This window comes from Vanacampus margaritifer, chromosome 7, assembly GCF_051991255.1.
Source record: "Vanacampus margaritifer isolate UIUO_Vmar chromosome 7, RoL_Vmar_1.0, whole genome shotgun sequence".
NCBI lineage: Eukaryota > Metazoa > Chordata > Actinopteri > Syngnathiformes > Syngnathidae > Vanacampus > Vanacampus margaritifer.
In genome coordinates, this window is record NC_135438.1 from 3,532,960 (window position 1) to 3,559,155 (window position 26,196).

At 40.0% G+C, this 26,196-nt stretch overlaps 1 protein-coding gene across 7 annotated transcripts in view; it reads left to right on the forward strand.

The window, feature by feature from the left end:
• The window catches only part of sorbs2a (sorbin and SH3 domain containing 2a), a 46,580-nt gene that overhangs the window by 820 nt on the left and 19,564 nt on the right, over nucleotides 1-26,196 (forward strand). For 3 of the 7 annotated variants that reach the window (XM_077570495.1, XM_077570496.1, XM_077570497.1), the window contains exons 1-4: nucleotides 20,380-21,066; nucleotides 22,862-23,224; nucleotides 24,405-24,531; nucleotides 24,873-25,048. In XM_077570495.1, coding sequence (XP_077426621.1) covers nucleotides 20,620-21,066; nucleotides 22,862-23,224; nucleotides 24,405-24,531; nucleotides 24,873-25,048 — 1,113 coding nt within the window. In that variant the 5' untranslated portion in view covers nucleotides 20,380-20,619. Of the gene's footprint in view, nucleotides 1-17,100; nucleotides 17,155-17,773; nucleotides 17,864-20,123; nucleotides 20,151-20,237; nucleotides 20,357-20,379; nucleotides 21,067-22,861; nucleotides 23,225-24,404; nucleotides 24,532-24,872; nucleotides 25,049-26,196 lie in introns of those variants that run through there. The other 4 variants (XM_077570501.1, XM_077570498.1, XM_077570499.1 and 1 more) reach the window with 3 other exon arrangements.

Below are 26,196 nucleotides of genomic sequence, written 5' to 3' on the forward strand. Positions count from 1 at the left end.
CTCACGTCATCTTTTTGCCCCCAACCACCATTCAAATGAATGTCATTTTATTTTATTTGAATGTGTTTTTACGCGCTACTACTAGCCTTTAGTGACCCATGTGTGTCCGCCGCAGATACCGCAGACGAGCACCGGCAAACCGAGGTCGCCGGTGTTGTCGCGTTCAAGTGAGCCGCTCTTTTTCCAGCACATTTATGGGAGAGATATATATTTAAAAAAAAAAAAAAAGGATGTGTCTGTTCTCTTTTTTTTTAAGAACCGGAAGGATTAAGAAGGGGAGTGATACCAAAAACAAAAGCCTTCTAATGGTCAGATTGACTGGTTTAATCCTTCAATGCCGCATAATCGCTATTGTCATTGACTGCGCACTGTAAAACGCATCCATGCATTTTACAGTACATGGGAAATGATTCACAAGATTAATATTTTACTGTAATTTACACAACCGGGGACCTGTGATTTGTTAAAAGAGATTTGAAAAGAATAGATGCCATATCAAGTGGGAAAAGAGAAGTTAAAGACCCGCTACTTAAATATAATTCTCACATGTACACCTGAATGCAACATGAAATATTTCTTTCTAGACATTCATAAATTCTGTGATAGGAACTAGAAAGGAAACAAAAAAGCTGCCTCCATGCATGGATAATACACTTTTTGGATTTTTGATGATAGACTCTATTGCCCAAAAATATTCACCCACTGCTTTGACTCACATATACATTTAAGTGACATCACATTCTTAAAGCCATCTGTTTTAATATGACATTGGTCCACCCTTTGCAGCTATAACAGCTTCAATTCTTCTGGGAAGACTTTCTACTTGGTGTGTGTTGGGAGGATTATTACCCCCAAAACCTCGGCTCCCTGGGACCCCTGTTTGACCAACCCTGAGTATCCAAAACAGTCCAATTTGGTCAACAGGTCCATTGTCCACTGTTATGCAACTCAACTATTCACCCTCTGGTTAACCCTCTTGTTTAGAATTGTCAAAGGAATTCCAGCTTTGCTATGTAATACACTGCATTTTCTTTGATATTTTGACCCTCATGTCGTATTGAAACTTTCTGGTATAACTGGTATGAAGGGATGTTGGTAAAACAATAAGGCTTATCTCTCAGAATTGTCTGAATGGTGGTGGTGGTGGGGGTGATGATCCGGGAGAGTGGGAAAAGTGTAACACTATCACTCCGGGAACATCACGCCACTCCCACTGTGGCCTACCTGACCCTTTGTGCAACTCTGCAAAATATCAGTGATGTAGTATTTAATGTGGTATAAGTGGTTTGGATAATGGATGGATGGATGGATAATCGTTCTGTATTGCCTGGGCGGGTGGCTATGCTAGTAAAGTAACTTAAATGCAGATTTCATGTATCATAGTAGTCATAAAATATGTCTCGCTTGTAAACAGGTGCACCTGCCGGCTTGTTTGGCGAGAGACAGAGTGTGTGTGTAACTGAGGTAACTGAATGTTGTAACTCGAGCTTTTTTACCATAGAAAATAATGTGAACAGCAATAATCTGGTCCACGGTCAAATTGTCATAAGGTGTTGCAAAAAAGCCAAAGAACGTTTGAGCGGCAAAGTTGTGTGAGACTTTAAGGGTGTATTTTTTTCTGGAAAATGTTGGAAGAATTCATAGTTGCACACACTGTATTGTATTTTCTAATTTATATTTCCAGCCTGGTCTTTCACAAGCAGATGTGACGGCTCAAGTTGTGCTGGAAAAGCTTACATACTCACTGATACGAGCAATACTGCCTGAGTTTTAACTTTAATGACATAATCCTTTGGGGATTAGACTGCTAACTGTTGACAGCGTGAAGTTTTTTTCTCTTTTGCTGCATTAACCGCACACAGTCGGTGTTTTATAGATTACAGCCATTTGATTTTTGAAGGGAAAAACACTCGAACTCACACTAGTGAAGGGTTGTATACTGGACCTCTAATCATAGACCTGTCTTTAATTGAAAGACTAATCAGAGGTGATTGGTCACTTAAAAACTCAAGACTCAATGATATGAAGTCACCTTAAAAACTCCACACTTGGCCACATAATTCTGCAAAATCATATCCTTAACATTTACTACCATTTTTTTCTTTCTAAAAGCACCGTTCATCTGGGGGTGGTGTTTATTCTTTCCAGCGGACGATGCACCCGGTGACAAGTTGAGGCGCTCTGTCTATTAGCGGTGTGGCTTCTATTTGATGAAATATGATACGTGGAAATGTATTCAATTAATTCGATTCAGTGGCCCATAGACTTTATTGGTGGATGTGGCCTGAAAATGAACGTGGCATCAAAACGTTTTGCTCAGCTAGCTGTCAAAGCTAAGTCGTTAATGGGGTACTTTGGCCCCCATTTTGTATTTTATTGGTCCCCTGATAGCTCTGGAGGATACATCATTAGCGCCCATCGCTTGTCAGCTTTTCGCCATTCCTCTGTGATCCTTGGCACGTGAGTGGGAGATCTGGGAAACTGCAGCTGTTCAGGCCGTCATGTCCCGGCCGCCACCGCTCGAGCTCCGCTGCGACCCCTCGGCCAACTGTGCTCGTGTCGATTTGATTCCCCCGCGTTACCGCTTTGTCACCAACACACTTGTCGAGACACCAGTTGTTTTAGTTTTTGCATTTTGCACTGTGTTGATGGCCTTTTTGGGAGCTTTGTATGCCTGTGGCGACATGACTAATTTGCATATTTAAGGCGATGTCATTGCTTTGTCTCATCTGATGAAACCGGAGTCGGAGAATTTGCATCGTTGCTTAGCGCTAACTGACTAGAATAACCGGCTAACGAGGGCATTCCCTGCATTTGTGTTAAATACTAACTAATGAAAACTTCTGAAACTGAAGATTTCTGGCCTGAGACTGGCACTGTTATTGACCTTCTGTCTTAAAACTAAGCTATTGCTGTTGAATTTGGCAATAGCTTTGCATCTCAGAATTATTATGTCATTTTGTGACATTTAAAAATGACGAACACTCAAAGACGCTGAACAGAGGCCGACGTTTAACAGCCACCACGTGACCGTGTCGTGCCACCCAAAATTCACTGGCGCTAGCCTAACCGAGCCACCAGTACAAATTTCATGTCACTGGCATTGAGGCAAAACCTCCAATGTCACAATTTGGTAAATTTCATATTTTTTCATAAACATAATAATTGGTCACCTCAACTTGGCTCATGGTAACCTGCCTGCTCAGACACTTTGTTGCCTTAAAAACTCTAAAAAAAACTTTTTTCTTAATTTTTTTAGTGTCCTGAAAACTAGTACAAAAAAATAAGAATTCACATCAAAACACATAATATTGTTATTTTAGTTACTGTATTGAGAATTCTCACTTTATTCTCAGAATTCTGATCCTCTTCCGTACAAGAGTTCTTTTATATGCATGTAAAATAACAACAAGAAGCTCATTGCATCACATTCTCTCTGTCATACATTTTCGAATTGAACAATCCCATTGACTCGAACCAAATCAAATCGTTCCACTTTAAAATCGAACTGTCCTTGTATCATATCACACCAAATGTATCAACATAGAGACCATTTGTAGTATTCATATTTTTGTCCTTATCCATTTTGTATTTAAAATGTTACGCTCAAGCTTCATTACTATATTCTAATACTTTTTCCTTTGCCCAATGACTTATTTTTCTTGGGTCTAATGCTGTGCATGGATGAGGCGGTGGCTGCAGTCCCAGACAGCGTGCTAAACAGTAGCTGCTCGCGTTGGTTTTAGGTGTCAGGGGTCTAAATATGAGATGCTAATATCAGTTGTTACATCATCCTTCTGGGAATAGCAAGCCAGTCTCGGAGTCTGACTTTGTGTAGAGTCGGCCTGCGTGTGGTCACGTCCAAATATATACGCTCCCGGATGAATTACACAGCAGTAAAATAATCAATGACGTGAGGTGGGTCGACGTATGAGAAAATGTATTCATAGTGAGACTTGAGACTGGACCTCCAATGAATTCTGATTTTGATGTTTGAAGGTTCCTGAACTTAAGTCTTGTGGTATGCGGGTGTTTCGTGTGATGAAATAGTTGAAGAATATTACACTTGTTTTTCTTTCTGTAACATTCTAAAATGCTACCCATTCCAACTAGCCGCATGTCAAGCTCCTTCAAAGGCACCATGTTAGCGGAGAAGTAGCTGGTGTTGGCCACCAGCTGATATCTATACAGCTTGACAGCCAAAAGCAGCACAATGCAAGATTCCAGGAGAATTTCTTTTTTTATTTCTTTTTTTTTTTTTTTTTCTGGAGAGCTCAGTATTGTTCATTCGGTAATTTTTACTGATTTGACATGTCATTATCATTGCTCTTTTTTTTTTTGTAATTTTTTATTTTGTATTTGCATGTGCGTGCGTGTGAGTGTGTATTCATTAGTTCACCTAAAACCTATTAAAAAATCCCATACCGTTCACCTAAACCGAACACTTCAGAATCCAGCCAGAGTCGTGAGGCCGTCAGGAGACCCGAGGAAGGACCAAAGAAAAGAAAGGAAAGTGAAATCCAGTAGAATTTCTTGAGGCAGGTGAGGTTCCTTGTGGGGTTAATTCTCTTGAGAAATCTGGGTGGGAAACTTCTCATGATGTTTCAAAGAAAGGTCTGGACCCGTTATTAGCAGTGGTAGAACAGCGGATAAGGCTTGTTGTCCATTGCGGAGCAACTGGAGCATAGTATGGATTGGATTAATGACATTTCAATTAGTTTTATTGGGTAACACTGATTGAAATTATTGAGAGAAAAAAATCCACAAGAATTTTGGTCAAATCCCACATTTCACCACCTCAACTTCAGAGGCTCCACAGAAGGTGGAGTATTTATACACGCTGTTGTGCCATTGGCGGCAAGGAATGTTAGCGTGCATGTCGGCCAGCGTCGCCGCGTCTCGGAGGGCGACGTGACCCGTCCAGGCGATCAAAGTGTCAGCACAGGAAAGTGAAAGAAAATCTCGGCGGGTGGAATTCGACAGGGTTATATGGAAGTCAAACGCTCCCGCATAGCCGCGCGCTGACGACATGCTACTGCTAGCGTGCGACTTCAATCCCTGCTGCGTGTACCCTTCAATTTATCCACCCTTTCCCAGAGGTGTCAAAAATACTTATACTGTACTTCGTGCTTGAGTAAGTACAGATACTTGTGTAAAAAAAAGTGTCTGGTAAAAATAGAAATACTCATTCAAATCCTTCACTTAAGTAATAAAAAAGGATTCTTATTGTCAGTTATACTGTATATAGTTTTTACTTATTTGCTCACCTGCTTTTGATATTCATGAATTAATTTTGTTTTACCTGTCAAAAACTGTTGAGTACTGTCCAGTGGCCATACTTAGCTACTTTGCACCACCGCTTTTTCCATTTTATAATTTGCATCAGCAATTGACTATATACGTATATACTGTACAGTATATATAGGCACGGGTCAGTGCATAGCACGACTGTATGGAATGTGATAAAATAAGAGATAGTCAGACCCTGACACAGTTTGTGGTGGTTGGAGGAGGTCACGTTCCAGTGTCACAGACGAGCATGCCCGCGTCTGTAAATAGCAGGATCTGATCACTGTTTCACCCAAACAGGGAACTCTCTTTGCCAGTCACTCTCTCTCCCTCGCCCTCTCTCCCTCTCTCTCTTTCGTCTCACTCTGTTGTCCATCCTGGGCTTTAAACGCATGTCGGAATACGGCCCCGACAAGACGGGGGACTCATTCCAACCATCTGAAAGAAGGCAGGAAAACTTTGAGTTTCAAACAAAAATATAAAGGATACGTGGAGGACGTCTTTACCTCAGTGAAAGCCTTCCCCGTCTTTTTGGTTTTATCAGGGTAAGATTCGAACTTCAGAATGCGCAACTTGCTGGCCGTATGGTCATCCCTGGGGTTAAATGTCACAAACAATACCCTGGCTTCTTCCATGGGATTTAATAGGGAATCATTTAGCAAAGTAAGAAAGCATACGGTGCAAGACTAGATCGCTTTGACAACTCAAATAGCAAACAGGTGGAATTCTATTAATCTGCGTTGGTTTTAAAAATGAATTTGTCACAGGGTCTCTTGGGATTGAAAGATTTTCCTTTAGAACCTCGCTCATTTGCTGCAGTTTGAGAAGCCTACAGAAAAGAGAACGCTCCAATGAACTGTAAATGAATATTTACTGATGTATGTACTGATGTAAATTAATATTTTTGTAGCATTTTCTAACATTGTTTGCGATTATGGACTTGGCTCAAAATCTTTTATGTTGATTGCAGTGCTGTCAAAGTTTTAAAGCTTTAAGACTAACGTTGACAGCTTTAATAATTTAACTTTAAAAGCCCTAGTTAATAGTGTATAGTTGGGATTTCACCCCCCCCCCCATTCTACGCTGTCCTGTTGTTTTGTAGGTCAAATTAGCCATTTAATGTACAGAAAACAAAAATTTTTAAATAAAATTGAACAAAATGTAACAAAAGTTGTGCAGTATACTGAAAAGCAACCATCCCGGAATCTTGCCTTCTGCACTCTCTCTCTTCCTACTTTCGTCTCTTGTTACTCTTTTTCACGCGTGACAAAAGCCAAAGCAGTGATGCCTCCATTAGGAGTGCGCTCTCGGGGGTGTTGAGGAATGTCACCTCAATCCCTCTGTAGGTGTGCACCGACTGGTTTCCGCTTGGTTCGCACAGGGATATGCTTTCCCCACAATCACTGGGAAATCATTGGTTTCATTTGACATTGGTCATATTTATGGAAGGAATGTTCCTAAATTTGATGACAGTAGCCTTAAAAAAAAAAAAAAAGGAATTTATTGAAAACCTCCCAAAATTTTGTAAAACATTTGAAATTTAGGAATATGATTTTTAGCCTGTTGTTCAGAGTCCTGCAGGTTTTATTTATTGAAGGGGTGGTATAAAATTTGATGGCAGTAGATTAAAAAAAGGGGGTTTAAAAAAGCTGTCAAAAATATCATGACATTGGTTAAAATGTAACATAAAAAAATAGAGCACACAATTCCCATGATGACATTCAGTGACAGACATAACAAAAGTGTAATGATGAAAATGAAAATGGTATGAAGAAATCTTAACTGAGTCGGAAATATCATAAAACTTTGTAAAAACGTGGAGGGGGGATCCACTCCGAATAGCCACTTGATCCTAAATTTGAAACAGACCTTAAAAATATGGACATGATTGGAACAAGTTATCGCAAACATTTCTCGAAAATTTGAAGACGTTTGGTGTAATTGTCTGTTTTGCCAAAACCTAATGGTGTTACTTAGGGAAAGAGTAGGTCTTATTGGAAAATCCTACAAAAAAACAATTCTTAACCTCCTTAAACCTGCAGAATCTGATTCTATACAAATACGATTTGTTGCCGGCATGATGATTTTTTACCTCCAGTCTGTCTGTGCCGTTTCTACAGAACAGCGACAAATTCTGACATATGCTGCCTTGTACACTCCGTCCAAAAGGGGCTTCTGACCCTCCTATATTTTTGCACTGCCCTAGACAACCTTAGAGGGCAAAGGGTCTTATCTAACGGTAGTAAATATAGCAGCACCCCCTGCTAATCAAGTCGCTCTTATCTCCGTGCTGGACACTTAACGCCGGTACCTGGAGAATCTGGACTATGCATGCGGAATGCTGCTGATAGGCCTTCATTTTATTCAAATAGTTTGCTTACGTAAATAGAGGTAGAATGTAAATTTGTATGAGATGTTTTCTCCTACAAAAAAAGCTGTTTTGTTGTTATATTGCATACAGAGTAAAATATTAATTTCATTTGAGCTGCAAGTGCTCAGAAACCTGATTTTTCATTTATTACTTTAGTTCTGACACTTCCCGTGTTTGTTTCTGCTCTCAAATGGTTTACACTAGAAGCAATAACATCATAAAAAAAAAAACAATAGTGTTTCCCTGTATATTTGTGGAGTAATAGATTTTTTTTTTCTTCTGTGAAAGTTTCACAAACTCACCTTTTCATTGCCTAATAATCGCAACAATATTGCTTTGGCAACATCCTTTGACACTTTGTGCCAAGAAACTGTAATTAACTGAAATGTTAAAGTGAGTTGAGGAGCTTCATGTAGTATGTTGATTGCCATTTAGGGCATCTATAAGCAGCCATAAACTATTTTAGGGGTGGTGTCAATAATTTTTAATTTTTTGTGGCAGGGCTCTGCCGTTTTCGTCCATGAATAACAGGGGAACTTTGTACGCTAAACTGTTTGGAAAGTATCTCTTTGACTGCCAGACGTTTTCAGAAAAGGGATGCCGTGGGTGCCAGCCGATTTAAGCATTTTGACTGATCTTTCAAGGTCCACAGAAAATTATGTGTTTGGACTATGGAAACACACAGACTACCAAATGAAAGATTGAACTCTCATCTTTCATCAGAAAAAAAAAGTTTGTTTCTACCTTATTCTGTTTTTCAGTAATCAACAATAGAAAATGGTTAGTTTCACCTCTGTTTTGAAACAAACGTCTTTTAACGTCTTTGGCACTCCTCCATAGGATTTTACTAAACGTTATTTAACGTTTTTGGTAGTCAAAGAGTTAACTCTTCCAGTGTGTTTGGAAAAGTGTGATGGCCACCAAAGAACTGGAAATGGACGTAGCAGTAGCACAAAAAGTCAAAAGTTAACAAAAATACATGAATAATATATCGATCATTGGGCGCACGCATCTTTGTCCTGGCTGTCCATGCTTGAGCCAACAATAAGTTGATAATATTACTTCATATTCCTATGGAAAGGTTTGTTTTTAAATCTGAACCAAACAGTTGAAAAGAGTTTGATTAGTAAAGCCAATCCAAGCAAACAAGCACTTGTTGACTCAAATATAGTAGAATCTAAACATTCCTGAATAGCTTGGAAATGGACCAAGATGATCAGGGAAAAATAACCTTCCGCGCGTTTCACTTTTTCTTTATTTTTATGCCGCCAACATATAAGAACAGAAGAAATCCCAAAGAGGAACAGTATGATGACCACACTAGAACTGGAAATAGAATTTGGAAATATTATTTTACTGGCAAGGCAGAATCTCTCTTTTTGATGTTCTGAACTCTTGTTTCAATGCTTGTTTTTTTTTATCACATAGCGTGAATATAACTCACATTCCTAGTTCTATCCCGAGGCATAATTAATAACAGTTTTTTTTTATGAGGCTCTCCAAACTGCATGTACCTTAGTTTGTCTTTGCGTTCGCTTTGTCCCATTTTTAGCTGCCGTGTTGTTTGCAGCCCGGGGCAGTCTGATGCTGTAAACATTAGTCATTGTGAAGTCTCCTTAGTGTATCGTTCCTACAGACATCTTTTTTCCCCCCCTTTTTTTCTTCTTACCTTCTCTGTTCAGCAGCGGGTGTTCATTCTGTCCTTTTGTGCCAACAGATTTGCTATGCGACAAGTGAGAATGTGTGAGAATTTATTTGGAAGTGCACTGGGTAGTACATGCTTTGGGGGGGGGGGGGGGCTGAGAGAGGACAAAAAGAGAAAAGGCTATAAAGAACAATTAAGAGCCACAACAGCAATGTCTAGCGACATTTTTTTTTTAAGACATTAACATATTACAACATAAGACAAAGATTATGACACTTCAAAATGAACTCCCGAACCCCCCACCCCCACCCCACAAAAAAAAAGCAGTTCTTTCTCCATAATTGCAGGCTGTGTTATTTGAAAATTGTGTTCTACTACACTGTGATGTCGATTTTGAATTGAATAAATTATTCAGCCCTCTTGCAAACTACATTCCATCCCTGTGCCCACTCGCTTTGTTTTTGCTCCCGCCCTCTCCGTTGCTGTCCAGAGCCGTGTATAGAAACGACAAGACGCCTCAACTTGTCACAAGTAATCCCATCTCCTCCAGCGCCCTCGACTCCAGAGCGAATGAGAGTCGCTGGGGTTGCCATTGCATAATTACATTAGCGCTCCCGTAGCTCATTAGCGGCGCTCGTGACGCAATCTGCCGAACACACGGCCTCTGTGTGGCTTGTGCCGTGGACAGACGGGCCGGCGGGTGGAGGTCAGTGTATCGGCCTCCCCCCGGGGGGGTGTGCTAATGAGTCGCGAGGTTGAACAAACAAGGCAGATAACAGAGACTTTGTTGAAGGTGGCTGTTGTTCAACTAGTGGCAGTAGGGCTGATTAAAAACATCTAAAAACAAGTGAAAAAGATGATTGGATTGTTCTGGTATCGCCTTTGGATGTACAGTATGCTGATTTAAAAACTTGATCGACTAACCTTATTCTGCATTGAAATTCTCTTTGGCATAAATTAGCACACCTCCACAACCTTAGCTTAACTCTTTGACTGCCAAAAACGTTAAATAACGTTTAGTAAAATCCTATGGAGGAGTGCCAAAGACGTTAAAAGACGTTTGTTTCCAAACAGAGGTGAAACTAACCATTTTCTATTGTTGATTACTGAAAAACGGAATAAGGTAGAAACAAACTTTTTTTTTCTGATGGAAGATGAGAGTCCAATCTTTCATTTGGTAGTATGTGTGTTTCCATAGTCCAAACACATAATTTTCTGTGGACCTTGAAAGATCAGTCAAAATGCTTAAATCGGCTGGCACCCACGGCATCCCTTTTCTGAAAATGTCTGGCAGTCAAAGAGTTAAGAACCAAATTGCTTAAAGTGTCAAACAGTCACTTCTTAATTGATAAAGTTAAGGTTGAGCATTTGAAGTTTGTAGTTGTTTTGCTTGAAAATTGTTTTGCTTGAAAATTGATCTGACAAGTCTTATTCTGACAAAAGAAATTGGGTGTAAAAGTTGCGCAAAGCTTCGAATTGCCATTGTACTGTGCCTCACGAAACCTCAATACATTTCAGATTTCAGTCCAGCTAAAATCTAAGGTTTCATTTCTTAACGTTTTTATGTTTTAACTTTAACAGTGCTAAACTTGAGCATCGGCAGCACTACACAACATGTTACGTCTTTGTCGTTAAAGTGACAGTTTGACGACTCTTTATTCACTACAATGTTGTCAGTGTAGACTCTAAATGTCAGCTCAGGGCTCGCATACTTGGCATTGCGTTGTGGTTGAACATTTACTGTTGTGGAATCCTGAAGGGGGGGGGGGCAGAAAAAGCAGAAACTCAGTGAAATGTTTGACACAGGCTGCGCTACTAGGAGTGTGAAGTAGCAAATGAGGTCAGGATTTGTCCTGCACTTGCAATGATTGTGCCTGATCTTGCAAATCCCGCTGCCTCACGAGGGAATGTGTAACAGGCTGCAGACATGCATCCGTCCATGATCTGGAACGCTTATCCTCATGAGGATCGCGGGCGTGCTGGAGCCTATATCAGCTTGTCTTTGGGACATGGAGAATGCTAAAAACTCGCAAAAACCAAGTTGACATTTTTGGAATAATATTAAATAACCATAGATGTAAAGTCAAACTAAAAGGACAAGTACAAAAATACATGTAACATCAAAATGGATGCACACAGCATTTTGGAGTGACCACACAGTCAGTGTACTAATTAAAGACATTGTTTATATGAGGAAGGCGTTCATTTGTCTTTTGAGTAACAATGTATTATTATTATTATTATTTATTCTCAATGATCATACAAATATGAAGGTAAGTTCTTTATAAAATGTGTGACTAAGCAAAACTTTTTGCAATTAAAAGTCAGAAATAAACGGGAATTCATCATTTTTCGACTGATTTTAACTCTGTTTCTAGTTTGCTGAGTAAGAGAGTTAGTTTTGAGTCATCTAAAGGCCTGAATTTGCCGTGGTTTACCCAGTGACTATAATTTGGGCTCTGGTAGACCAGCGTGCATAATCATATGCGAGTGTAATAACCGTGAGACTGTAAAACCAAAAAGTCACAGCTGCACATGCTCAAAAAGTTTGTAAAAAAACAGCCATGTGCAGTAGCTGGTCCCCGGGTGTATTTTTTCCCAACATTCCAAGGGGGCGCAGGGCGCTACAGTAGAACCATGTTTTCAGATACCCTAGTTTTCTCATGATTTTCCCTTAAAAAAAAAACATACATAGGTCCAGTTAGTTTTCATGCAAAAAGATGCGTGACCTTACTATTATTTTTTTCCGTAAATAATGCAAAAAGTATTTCTTAAGTTGTGTATAAAGAGGCTATTGCTATCAAATTCAACCAGCATAGACTCAACAGATGGGTTGGATGTATTTATGTAAAGAGCAGGCGAGAGTGAACAAGGGAGATAAGCCATATAGCCTCAAAGGTCCTGACCCCGGTGTGGTCCCTCGAACAGGGACATACTCAAAGGATGTCAACAGATTAAGCTCATCAGCAATTGTATTTAAAGACTGTACCAACAAGGAACTTCCATGTATGTAGTATTTCCTGTGTGCTATACTAAAATATGTCATCTCAACATTACAGAGGTACTTCTATAAAAATGTTTTGTCCTCCAGAGATGTGACCTGGAATGTCCTCAGAAACATGGTGGGTCTGTGAACTAGCCAACAAGAAGAAAAACTTTTCCAAATAAGGGAGAGGGTCCTAATTCTTTTAAATACGGCACTGCATTCCCGGTATTTCAGTGGACACATTTTTGTGGTCTGAACAACAATAAGCTTCAGATTTAAAATAAGTCTGGCAGGTCGGAAAGTTATGTTCACATGTTGGACTTTGGTCAAGTTATGACCTTGTGGAGTCGGGTTATTGGATTATTGAGTTTTACAGGAGGTATTCTAAAAGTAAATTATCATGCTCCGCCCACATACAATGACAAAAACTCAAATTCATCAAAATTTAGCATCATGCATCTGTACACTATACAAGGTTCAAATGTGGTAGCAATGTAGCAAAATCTGACGGGCAAGTCTGGAAATGGCCAAAATGACCTTTAAATGGAATTGAGGGATAAATTACCAACATAATTACTAGGGGTGTGAATTGCCTAGTACCTGGCGATTCGATTCTTATCACGATTCATAGCTCACGATTCGATTCGATACCGATTAATCCTGATGCAAATCTATAAATTGATTATTGCGATTATTATTATTTTTAACTCAAATTTAGAAAATACTTATCAGTAAACTTGTACATGTACACTGTAAGATTTGTATAAAAAAAATATTTATTTATCTGAAAATGGGGGCAGAATTTTCTCAAAACTCCATGAGGTGTTACCGAGCAAATTTTTGCCTGCCAAGTGCCAACCCGAACCAAACCAATTTTCGCCAGGATTGCTTGGCCTGCAAAATTTGGTGAACTTCACAAGGTGTGTTTGGCTTGTTCAGTGGGTTTCCTCCCAGTCAGTCCAGCCATAACATTCACACCACAGACACAGCTGCTGTGACGCCGCAGATCTGTCCCCAAGAAACACGATCCTGTTTATAAGCTGATCATCCTTCGGATGCCGACAGCTTGTGACGCCACACTCATGATTTACCCACTCCGTGTGTGTGCGGTGCTTGGAGATAGATTTACGAGGGACGCCGTGTGAAGGTGAAGATTGGGTCTCCAGAGCCTGAAAGTATCCCACAACACTCGGCTTGATATAGACCCAGTGCCTTATAAAACTCTTTCCCTACATTAAATATTGATATTATTTACCCCTCTCCTAGCGTCTTATGGCTCATCTATGCTATAAAACTGACACCTCTTACAGAAATAACTATAACGAGAGCCGCCAAGGCTTAACAGTCCTGATTAGGGTCACGCCCAAAAGGTAATGTTGTCACTAAGTCATAGTTTTGGATTGACCAAACAAAGATAAAGATGTAGATTAAAAATTTGATTATTTAGGGGAAAAAAATATTCCAAATGTGCACCTTTTTGTCGGATCCTCACAACAAATTCATGGTTTCTTCCTTGCAGCTTGGCAAGTCGATTAGCAGTAAGTAACTACAATAACTAAAAGATGTATTTATTGAAACAAATTCCTCTTGGGGAATAATGGAAATAATTGTTGCAAGTAACAGCATGTTTGGAGGTCATACGTTAACCACACTTTTTATGAAGACATTAAAACTATATATATATATATATATGGGTTTAACTCTTTGACTGCCAGACGTTTTCAGAAAAGGGATGCCGTGGGTGCCAGGCGATTTAAGCATTTTGACTGATTTTTCAAGGTCCACAGAAAATTATATGTTTGGACTATGGAAACACACATACTGCCAAATGAAAGATTGGACTCTCATCCTTCATCAAAAAAAAAGTTTGTTTCTACCTTATTCCATTTTTCAGTAATCAACAATAGAAAATGGTTAGTTTCACCTCTGTTTTGAAACAAACGTCTTTTAACGTCTTTGGCACTCCTCCATAGGATTTTACTAAACGTTATTTAACGTTTTTGGCAGTCAAAGAGTTAATAAGATTTTTTTTTTAATGCCATACAAATGTAAAAGAAAATGTTAACTAGTTTTCTACTATAAATGGCTGGAAATTTTATCACAGTGCCTGATAGCTGAAACCGTGAGCACCGTGACATAAATTTCATAGTTAGCTTTTGGAATTTACATATAATTATACATATTAGGAAATGCAAAATAGTTCAATTGGAATGTAATGCAAAGTTGTACACAAGCTATTTTTAGCTGCATTGGTAGAGAAACAGAAACATACTTTCAGTTTCACTTCGAATGTGCACAAGGTGCAAACAAAGAAATCTCTCAACTCATCTCTAACCAAAGACCAAAACTAACACCATCAATGAATTAAATCTTAAAAACAACACCAAAAATTCCACCAGATCGCGCCAAAAATGGTATATTTGTTTGGGCCGGAGCAAAAACGGCAGCGATGAGTGAGTTTTTCTGTTAATAACGGAAGTCGGAGGATACGTCCCACCGTCCCAATAAAAATTAGCGAGTTTTCCAATATCGGCTTTTTTACTGTATGGTGAGAAGCTAGAAAAGTGTGTGATGCAATTCCCTTGTTTGCGACGCAGCCTAGCGTTAATGGGACACCTGATGACGACGCTTCACAAGGTGCAAAGTGCTGCTATTTGTATTTGCGTGAGGAATGTGAATCCGCAACAGAGGGGAAGTCATTTGTGCATTCTGTGGTTGCTATTGAAATGCTTTGTTACAGTCTTTAGCCACCACGATGTTCCAATAGGGTCGTCATCGCAGCTGTTTATACTCATGTATGACGTTAGCCTCCATTTTGGTCTCGATCGAAGCTGTAAATGTGTCAGCAAGCTTTACTGCGCGCAAATGTTATCCCTTCAGTAGGTAGCTTACGGCACTTAGCATTCATGTTGGAATACGGTCACATGCCTTTTCCCAAAATGAATCCCGTTGTAAGTCGACCTCTCAATGTTTCAATCCGTAATGAGGCTGACATTCTGTACCTTTTTTTTGTGGCATTTTGGTCTGAACTAGCCATTTTAGGGTCATTTTGCTCCTTTGCAGTGTTCTTTCAAATCTGGAGATTTGTCCTATTTTGACCATATTTGGATGGTATCGACTGGACAGATTGTGTCTCAAGAACCCATGTCCGAAAAGACATTTGACCGCTGCCATTTTGATTTGAAGTGGCCATTTTAAGTTCATCGTGTACCCTTTCCAGAGGTGCTTCTTCATAGGTGAGCGATTTTATCCAATCGCAGCCACATTTTAACTCATTCACTGCCATTGACGGCTATAGACGTCAAAAAATTATTTGAACTATTTCTATTAGTTTAATATTTCCCCCACTTTTGTTAACAAGTGTATGAAAACCTAGAATGTTTTTATTGTATTAGAACAGATATAAAATGTGTGATTAATTGTGAAGTCATGCGATTAATTACGATTAAAAAATGTATTCGCCTGACGCCCCTAATTTTTAATAATCGTTTCTTAAAAAAAAAAAAAAGGATAAAAAATATTTTATTTATTTTTCTTAAAGAAAAGATTTTTAAAAATTAGGGGCGTTAGGCTTTAAAAAAAATAAAAAAATCGTAATTAATCACATGACTTCACTCGTGAACTCACGATTAATCACAAATTTTATATCTGCTCTTAACGTTTAAAAAATAATCTAGGTTTTCATACTCTTGTTAACAAAAGTGGGGGGAAAAATTTTAAACTAATAGAAATAGTTCAAATGAATTTATGACGTCTCTAGCCGTCAATGGCAGTGAATGAGTTAAACATGCTAGACAGATGGACAGTTGTGAACGGAGCTTGGCAGCAATGTTTGATGTCTCGCCATAATTAATGTGTTCACCACCCCTGCTTTTAGTGCAATGGAATTTGTCTGTCACCACAAAAGTGAACAATGAAGTTGAGTGACACGGCATGTTAGCCATGTGCTACATCTCAGGGTCATTTACAGAAAGCCTACATACATAACAGGCCATGTGTGATCCCTGCCGCGATCACTCCAACCTGCCGCATTACACAGTAAGCGTGACATACAATAAGTTAAGTCCCACTCACAGATACGGCGGCCGGCCTCTGCTGGGTCTTTTCGGTTTTAAATTTCCACCCTACCGAACGCTCCTTCTTTAGCTACAGTACACTTCTTATAGCGACAGTTAGTTATGGGCGCAGTGAACATTGCGTTCTGGATCGTTTTTCTGGTTGACGCATATGCTATGGCAAAAGTCAAACTTAACTCTTTGACTGACAAAAACGTTAAATAACGTTTAGTAAAATCCTATGGAGGAGTGCCAAAGACGTTAAAAGACGTTTGTTTCAAAACAGAGGTGAAACTAACCATTTTCTATTGTTGATTACTGAAAAACGGAATAAGGTAGAAACAAACTTTCTTTTTCTGATGAAAGATGAGAGTTCAATCTTTCATTTGGTAGTTTGTGTGTTTTCATAGTCCAAACACATAATTTTCTGTGGACCTTGAAAGATCAGTCAAAATGCTTAAATCGGCTGGCACCCACGGCATCTCTTTTCTGAAAACGTCTGGCAGTCAAAGAGTTAAAAAAAAAAAAGACAAAATATAAAACACTCGAATCTCAAAACACAAAGAATTTTGGGTGCGGTTGAAAAAGATTAGATTTAATTTTGAGTGTTGTTTTTCATCTGCTATGCTACGATGCTTCCACTCACAATATTTAAAGTTGACCACTGTCACGATTGCTTTAAATTCTGCTCATACACTCCTTGAGATCCATTTAGAAGTCATTTAAGGTGTGCATTTTCTTGCTGTTTTTGCAGGAAGGTGTCAACCAGCTTTGAATCGCAAAGAAGTGCTCTTCAATATGAATACAGGTATGTATTTGATTCAAATTCACCCAGTCCATTCATTTGAACCATAATGTCCTCTACTTGTGTTATTTGAATCTTCTTTTCAAAGCAGTTAGTTTGCAAGTGTAATTTGCTGTTCTGGCTTTGGTCCATGTTGAGTTCAATAATATTTCACTGAGAACCTGTTGCACTCTGCCTCAGTGTGATGTATTCCTCCATGAATACTTTTCCAAAGCTACACTTGGCAGTTGTCCCGAGCAGACTTCTAAACTACTGTGCCAGCTGGAGATGAGCACTTCAACTTTAAAATCTACACGTGCACAGTCTGCCAAGGTTTCGATTGTTTACACCGGCAACAGCCCAACGGAGTTGGCGTACCCAACCACAATTACCCCCAACACCACCCCATCCCCACTCAAGTTAAAATCCAAACAGGCCCTTTTTAGCGTATGCCTACATTGATTTTCATCGTCGCAGCCTTTCCCAAACCTTTAAGGCCATGCACCCCCTGCAACACCCCTGACCTTTGAAAACAACCTCAAACATTTCTTTTGTATGTGTTGCTGTGATTTTATTTGCACTAAATTGCATGTGCTTTTTTGTTGCACGTGTCTTGTGATTGCCGTGCATGTGACGTTCTCAGATAGCGGCGGATGCACTCGCAAAAGTGTTGCCGTGTCGCTCACGCTTGCGCCCATGAAGAGGGTCCAGAGCTCACCCAATCTGGCCTCAGGTACTAACACTTGCACGACCCCTTTTCAAATAAGGAAGAAGGCTCCCATCATGAGACAAGCCATTTTTCACATCCTAATATTGCTGCTTGTTCAATGTTATGATTGCTGTTATTTTTGCAATGTTATTTTGTTCCCTATTTTTTCATATTGTTGACCTTTGGGGGTTGTTTTTAGTTTTAAATCATGTCATACTGGTCATTAAACTCACGACAGCTCGCATATGTCATTTTCTCCTTCAGCCCCTTGTGGTTTCATCCTATTTATACAATAATTTTGACGTTTTTTTTTCTCCGACCCAAGTTTTTATATTGCATGTATTGTTCAGAGGTGACATTTAGGGGTAGTTAGGATTGTCCCTCTAATTTTTTTCTCCTTATACATCCATTTGTATTTATAGAGCTTGTCCCCATTAGGGTCACAGGTGAGCCGGACCCTATTCCAGCTGATTTTGGGACAACAATTGACTGCTTCTTCAGTGAACCTAATGTGCATTCTTTTAGAATCTGGGAGATGGTTGGGATACCCTGCAAATACAGGGTGAACATGCATTTGACACACAAAAAAGACAGATTATAATACTTTATAAGAGTTTTTTATTTTTTATTTATTTAATACAGTTAAAATGTGGAATACCAGAGTTTTAATAATGTGCATTTTGAAAAGAGTGACTGGATGTGTTTACATGTTCGATTGCTTTTTTGGGGGGGACAATAGTAAAAAATATGTTTTGGTGTATTACAGTGAATTGGGATCTTAAGGATTGTTCTGGGGGGGAAAAATACTAAAGTAGTTTAGCTTCCGGGAACATACAACATTGTGGAGCGACCGCATGTCAGTCTACTGGAATGCTAATCATGGCTAAAGTTGTCATTTTTTTAAACTGTGTCATTTTTACGCCCCATGCTTTACTTTGACCAAGAAGACACTACTTGAGGAAATATGGTAATTACAGTAGGTGCATTACACAGCACATGCATATAAATCAGTGTTACATGGAAACTTACTTGTACAACTGTTTTTGTAGGACTAAGGTATTTAGGATGCATGCACCTTCAGTTTTCTGCAGGGAAAAAACAACAACAAGCTGCAATCAACAATAGGGATTTAGTCATGAAAAAAGGCCCATGTTGCAACAAAAGCTGTTTCAGTACACTTTGTTCAGGGTCACTTAAGCTGTGTTGGATTTGTTGTGGTGCAATGTTGGAATTTGGACTCATTGTTCCCCAATACAGTGGGACCTCTAAAGTGTAACATCACCCCAAAGTAGATTTTTTTTCCCTCTTTCTCTCTTCCACGGCCCACCAAAACACGTTGCTTTGTCTTAGTTAATACAGTGTTTCCTTGGGATGCAAGTTTAATTTCTTCCTTGGCCGCACTCGTAACTATCTCAAATCATCTTTCCCCATGGAAACAAATGGAAATGCAATGAATCTGTTCCTGCCTCCAACACATTTTTGCCATGTGTTTTAAAGAGGAAAAAAGATATGTAATATAAGTATTCTATAACATTTTACTTTTATAAAAACACACAGCAACGCCATAAAAACAATTAAAAAGGATTAACCTGTTTTTATGACCTTTCAGCTTCATTTGTAGTAGAAGACAAACTGATACTGTACTGTACTGAAGGCTCAGCTCTTTCCTCGGCTTCTCAGTGCAGCAGTAATATTAGTTGTTCCTCGCAGAGAATAAAGAATATATACCTACAAATATTGTTATGACCTGTCCACATCAGCAGCACTGTTTGTGTTGAGCTATATGTTGTATAAAGGGTAACGACACCGCCACATAGATGGTGATTGTTTGCCCAAATAATTGGCTGATCGATGGTTAGTAACTTAAAAAACTCTTAAGTCAGGTCACGCTTATCTCAAGGCACCACTGTACAGGTTTTATGATAGCCTAGAATGTATTACATTATTTTCCATTGTTTCCTTTGGGGAAAATGTGTTAGAAAATGGAACTAATTGTACTGTATTAGCTGGGATTGTCAACACTTTACCTGTGACTAATGAGATCAAGCGCGTTAGAAAAATTATGGGTGGTTGGTTCTTTGTGACATAACTTATGAAACCATTAAATGTTTGATGTAATGTCACTTTTGAAGGAGTCTTTTTGTTTATTTGTATTTCAGCTGATGATTTCAAAGACTTAAGTCTGATAATGTACTTGGTGGACATTAGGCTATTGGTGTTACCATTGGAGGACAAGTTCTGCAATTCCTTGATTTTCGTGACTTGTTGTGTCTGTGTTCCACAGGAAGTGATCCTCTCTCATCAGATTTCAGTAAGTGTTTTATTTAGCATCTGCTCCTTGGTCTCTCTTGATCTTGTGTTTGCCTGCTGACGCTAATGAAACCAACCCAACCTTCAGGTTCTTGGCGGTCGTGCAGTGCCACCGATGGCCTTAAGAACGGCGACACAATCAGCTCGTCTCTGGCCGCTAAAGGTTTTCGCAGCGTCAGGCCCAACCTGCAGGACAGAAAATCGCAGGTAAAACATCTCAAATAGATATTGACACATTTTGGCTTTTAAGGTTTGTGTTTTTGTCTGTGAAGGTATGCATTTATGTGATGTGACTATAATCATACTGATTTATTTTTTTGTACTTCGCTTTGGTCCGTAAGGATGACAATCACGTACCCTCACCCCCTTCACGAAGAGATAGTTTCCATTTCACGCCAGCAATCGCTAACCCATCTGCCCACAGCTCGCTCACTGTGTTAGCTGACAACCTGAGCCCAGGAACTAAGCTAATGTTCGCTCACAAAGAGGAAACGGCTTTGAAAGAGTCCTACACTTTTAGTAGCACTTCTTCGCACACAGAAAGCAGCGCTAACTCACTCCAACTTGTGTCCAGTGTTGCAAATGTCGCTACAGCTAATACGCAAGCCCAGGAACGTAAGGTGTCCTGCCTGACACTGACCCCCGCCACCATCCCAGACCCGCCTGAACACCTTAACCTTGAGACCACAGTTAGCCACTCGCCACCTCCTCCCGCACACCTCCCGAGCACCCCTCCACAGCCCTCCACAAGGACCTCCTCGCTCTCCGTCAAATTGTTCCCGGAAAGCTCGAAGCATCCAGAGTCTTCGAGCAAACCCGCAACGATCCCAATTCAGCCACCACCAAGTTTAGATCTGTCCCAAGACCTGACATCTCCTCCCGCAGTTCCACCAAGACCTCCTCCTGCCGAGTTGTTGGTACAAGAAACAGAAAGCATTTAAGATGACTAAAACAACATCACTTTGGTGGCATCAAGGTGGAAAAAAGAGCAACACCAACTTGTTTAAATATACCGCTTTTACTGGTTTCTTAGGGATTTTTTTGCGAGATATCTATTTGAACGCTACTGTATAGCTCTTTGGTTTTTCAACTTGGTGCTGCCATACAAGCGAGTAAACTAATTCTGGTTCTTTTCATGTGTGAGCAGCTCGTCTGACCCATTGTTGTGTATTACTGTACATCCATGTGTGAAAGTCAGTGTAAAGTCTATTACATGGACACTGCAGATTGGATTGCAACACTATTGGCAAAGACTGCCCGGTGTAGTATGAATTTTATCAGCCATTTTAAAATGTAGTCCGTTTTAGTCCAGTTTCAATAACGCTTGTTAGTTTTTATCATAGTCAACCTCATCATGTTTGTATTTAGTCAACTTTAAGTTGTCTATACAGTGTTTCCCACAGATTTGAAATCTACTTAGTCTTGCTACTTAAGTCTCCTCTAACCTCATGATCCACGACGACAAACTAATGTTACATGCAGTATATCTGGTCGCGACACTTTTTTTAATATATATTTTTTATAAAATTTTCTTGAAATCTACTTGGGTGTTGGCCAGTTTACTTGGGTGCCCCGCCCAAGTATTAACATGGTGTAGGAAACACTGCTATAAATCTAGCATTTTACTTTTCATTTTTGTCCAAGAAAACATAATTTTATTCATCTAGTTTTTGTCAACAAAAACTGTCTACGTTTTAGTCTAGTTTTAATCAGGACAATCATTTTACCCCTATTTTTTTTGTTTTTTGTCAGCAGATAATGTTTAACATTTCGGATCTAAAACTATTTCACATAAAATTTCCTCTTATCTTTTTAAAGAAAAACAATTTCACACACAATTACAGTATGTCAACAAGTGGCTACTATGACTCCATGCTATGAGGTAGTAAATTAGCCAGCATTAGTTAGCGGTTGGATTAACATTATTGTTGGAACGTTATGGCCGTTGGGTTAATGTTACATTATAACTATAACTTTCACCTCCTCTCTGTCTCATGTATTTGTGCATGTTGCACTAGCTAGCTGCAGATTTAAAAGGGGGTGTGTCACGTGTGACATGACAGTGTCACACGTGACAGAATAGCAGAGCCAAGATTTTACAAAATCATATAATTTTCATCTCATTTTGTTCATGAACTAAAATGTCCTTAGATTTTAGTCCAGTACATTTTCATCTCGTCTTCATTAGTCGACAAAAATGCCGACAAAAATGCATACTGATTTAGTCCCAGTTATTGTTTATTAATGAGGGTTTTAGTTTAGTCTAGTCTAGTCTAGTTTTAATCCAGTGAAAATTGTGTGTTGAAACTATTTTTGTTTAGTTTTGTTGACGAAATTAACACTAGCTCGGTGACTATATTTACAGGATCTAAAAATCTAGCCAATGATGGCAAAATAAGAGTGTGCAGAAAGCCTAAATTTAAACAGAAACTATGCACCAGTACCCTTTTACATTTGAGTACCAGAGCAAGGCTGACATAGCCAGATTGGCCATAAGTGACATTATTCGGTATGTCCCAATCCTTGTGTCCATGTAAGTCTCTTTGCACTTGGACTAACAAAGCTTTTTTCCATCCACAGCATTAATCAGTGAAGACCCGCTGCGGCCTCATGACGCTTCACTGTGTTACTTCCACTCATGCTTTGTGACAGGGCTTCTAATGAGCAAGGCCACTAAGCTTTCTCTCCCCCCCCCTCCCCTCCAATCACCAGGGCCCCATCTCCCTTGACTCCACAGCACGTCACTCTCCCTTTCTAAGCCACAGCTCCGAATCTCTCGACTACCTGTCAGGCCTAATGTCCAAGGGGCTGTCACCCAGCCCGTATGTCGCTACCGTCACCGCGTCGCCCCCCGCCTCTCCCGTGACAGTCTCGGCTCTCAGCCACTACTCCTCCTCGACGGCGGGTCTGCTGGATGAGCTGCAGATCTGTAGCCTGGACTCGCCCAGCGCCTCGCCCACGCCATCGCCCACCCTCAGCCACGTCTCGGTCTTCACCGCCGCTGCTGCCGCCGCTGCTGCTGCTGCTGGCCCCGACGACGCGCTAACAGCCGCCGCAACAGCCACTGTCACTAACGTAATTATTATCCCAGCAAGTCACCGCCGCATTTACCCAAAACAAACGCTCCGCCAACTCACTCGGATAGCCGCACCGCCATGTGTTGTTTTTATCTGCAGCTAACTGTCTGTTCTTAACTACCTGCTTGATTCCAGACTTTAGCCCACCACCCTGTCATTGCAACGCCTCTGCACTCAAAGCTCTGCTCTGTTTTTTTTTCCTTCTGTGTAAAGCGTTTCATTTCTAACGCATGCCTTTCTATTGGGAATTTGTATCACAAATTCATAAACCAAGAAAGGTGAACATCTAATTTGCATGTGCAGTCCTAGTCCTACTTGCCGTCAATTACCACTTCTCTAACTTCCATAGAGCAACTGCTGTATATTCCTAAATAGTGACCTCTGCTGTAATGGATGCCATTTCATAAATGGATACATTATCCACTCACTCAAGTTTCTACTGAACCTGTCAACATACTAATTTTTGTTCAGGATCAGTGAAGTTTCTAACTAAACTCATACATTTTTGTTATGGATCAAAGTACAAAAGTATTTACCTCAACTGAATACTATCAACATGGTCTTATTACTTTACTACCAAGTGTGGCAGGATTTACCAAAGTGGAATTCTGTTGTCAATACAAATAAAATGAAACAACTAATCTAGCTCTGCCCTTACAAATGCATTTGTACAAATAAAGGCCTCATCTCAAATAAGTGCCACGCCCCACTTGAAAATAAATGCCAGCTGCTCTCTGTGGTTGAGTAAAGACATTCCTGCCACTATTTGAGGAAATACAGTACATCTGGGATCCTTCCCACACAAAAAGCTTTTAGTGCCTTTTCTTGTTCATGATCACCAACAGAATTAGAAATGTACTGCATTATTACTTCTCATTTTGCAATATTGTCATCAGTGACTAATATAATAATTTTAAAAATACCGTTTCAATGTGAAATAATTTGTTGCTGTCTCACATTAGATGGAAGCGCTTCCTTCAAAGTAGCCTTCCATCTTGTCCACTGTGTGTGTTTGACGTTATTACCAAACTAATGGAAGAATTGTCTGTCTGTAAACTATTACTGTTTCATTTTATGACCGTCCTCCCAGGCACACCTTCCATTTTAGAACACACCAAAGTCATACAATTAACAGTTCTGTTGATTTTGTCTTGTGTTTGTGGCACACCTCCTCACAGGGCCACGTGCTCACGCACGCCATGAACGGGGGAACGGCACATGCCCCAAGGCCCCTTTCACCTCCATCCTACCCGCCGCCGCCCACCTCACTGCGCACTGGACTCCTGAGGCAGAGTCAGAGCTCGGGTGAGATGATTAGAAATGATGATGGTAGATGAGGATCGCCGTTAGTCCTTGCTAGCTTTGCAGAGGAACGAGGGAATCGGCGCGTAGTGAAACTCCCATCTTCATTGCTATAATGTTCTGTACAATATTGCATGACCAACACGTGTGATAACGTGAACATTTGTTTTATTCCGCCATTTCGTTGGAGTATATCTTAATGGGAAACCGATCTGTGGTGAGAAAAAGGTTGCGGATCGCTGTATTGTGCTGAAAAATATTGACATGATTGACTGAAGGACTTCGACTCAACTCACAAAGCAAAAAAAAAGAAACACATCCATCGTCTATATTGTCTGTTTTAGAAGGCAGCGAGGCGTTCACGAGAGAGTTTGTGGTATCGGGCAACGCCAGCTTCAGCAGCACCGTCCCCATCGCGCGCTTCTCCGAGGAGGAAACCAAGGTGTCCGTCATCAAAGCCCCCCACTACGAAGGCATCGGACCCGTGGACGAGTCGGGCATTCCCATTGCCATCCGCACAGTAAGCATTTGACAATCTTGATCTGTATCAATCAAAATGATTGACTCAGTCACAGAGATATTAACACCCAGAAAGTGGTAACATTTCTGGTAACATTTCGTTGTAATTCTCTTTGTTTTATGTTACGTTTGACGGTAAACTTCTACTGGGAGTGGCATTTAGCCTCCTTTTTTTGAAGAATTGATCTGCCAAACTACTGCTTGTTGTGAAGTGAGCTGAGTTGATTTCGATGCCGCCATAACAGGCTCAAACTTTATATTTTTGCTCACAAATCAAAGCAAAAAATCGGACGAATGACGGCTTGCAAGAGAAATTCTCAAGTCACTCGTAACCTCAAGTCACCACTGTACTGTCATAATGGGAAATAACATTATTCGGACAGTACAGGCAGGCAGTTGTGTCAGTTTCTGTTGAGGATTAGCGCATATTAGCACTCTGTCCAGTTGAGGCTTCTTGAGGGTCCTTGTTCATGGACAAGTTACAGGATTAACAAGCTGAGGAAAATGATGAAAAGAAACACGAAGAATCCTGTAGAAAAGCAGATGTGTCCTATTGTGAGCGGACAAACATTTTTGCGGCCACTCTGTGTGGTAACCGTGGAGAGTGAAGTGGTAATTGGCCCCCAGTCTTGGCGCTTACATGCTCAGGCCAACACTCTCCCTCCCTCTGGAGCCTCTTTTTTTTTATTGTTTTTACTGAGGCGAGGCCAAATTCAGTTTTTAGTGCTACTGAATAAAGGCAACATTAAGTGTGAGTGACTCTTTAATAGATGTGTAGTGTGTGTGTGTGTAAAGATGCACATACCACATTTTCTGTAAATTGTTATGCTTGGTAATGTATATGGCAGAACAACAGGTGGTCATTTTTGGTGCTTACAAAGAACTTTGCATGTGTTACTTGCAGATATGGGTAGAGTAGCCAAGAATTGTACTCAAGAGTATCGTTGCTTCAAAATAATATAACTTGAGTAATAAAAGTAAAAGGTAGTCATAAAAAAATCGCTAAAGTACAAGTAAAAAAGTATTCGCTGAATAAAAATACTCAATTACTGAGTAACTGCTTAAACATGAAGTCAGATTTCTTTAAAAAAAAAAAATAATAAAAAAATGTCATCAGATAGACAAAAACATAAAATAATGTGTGAATGC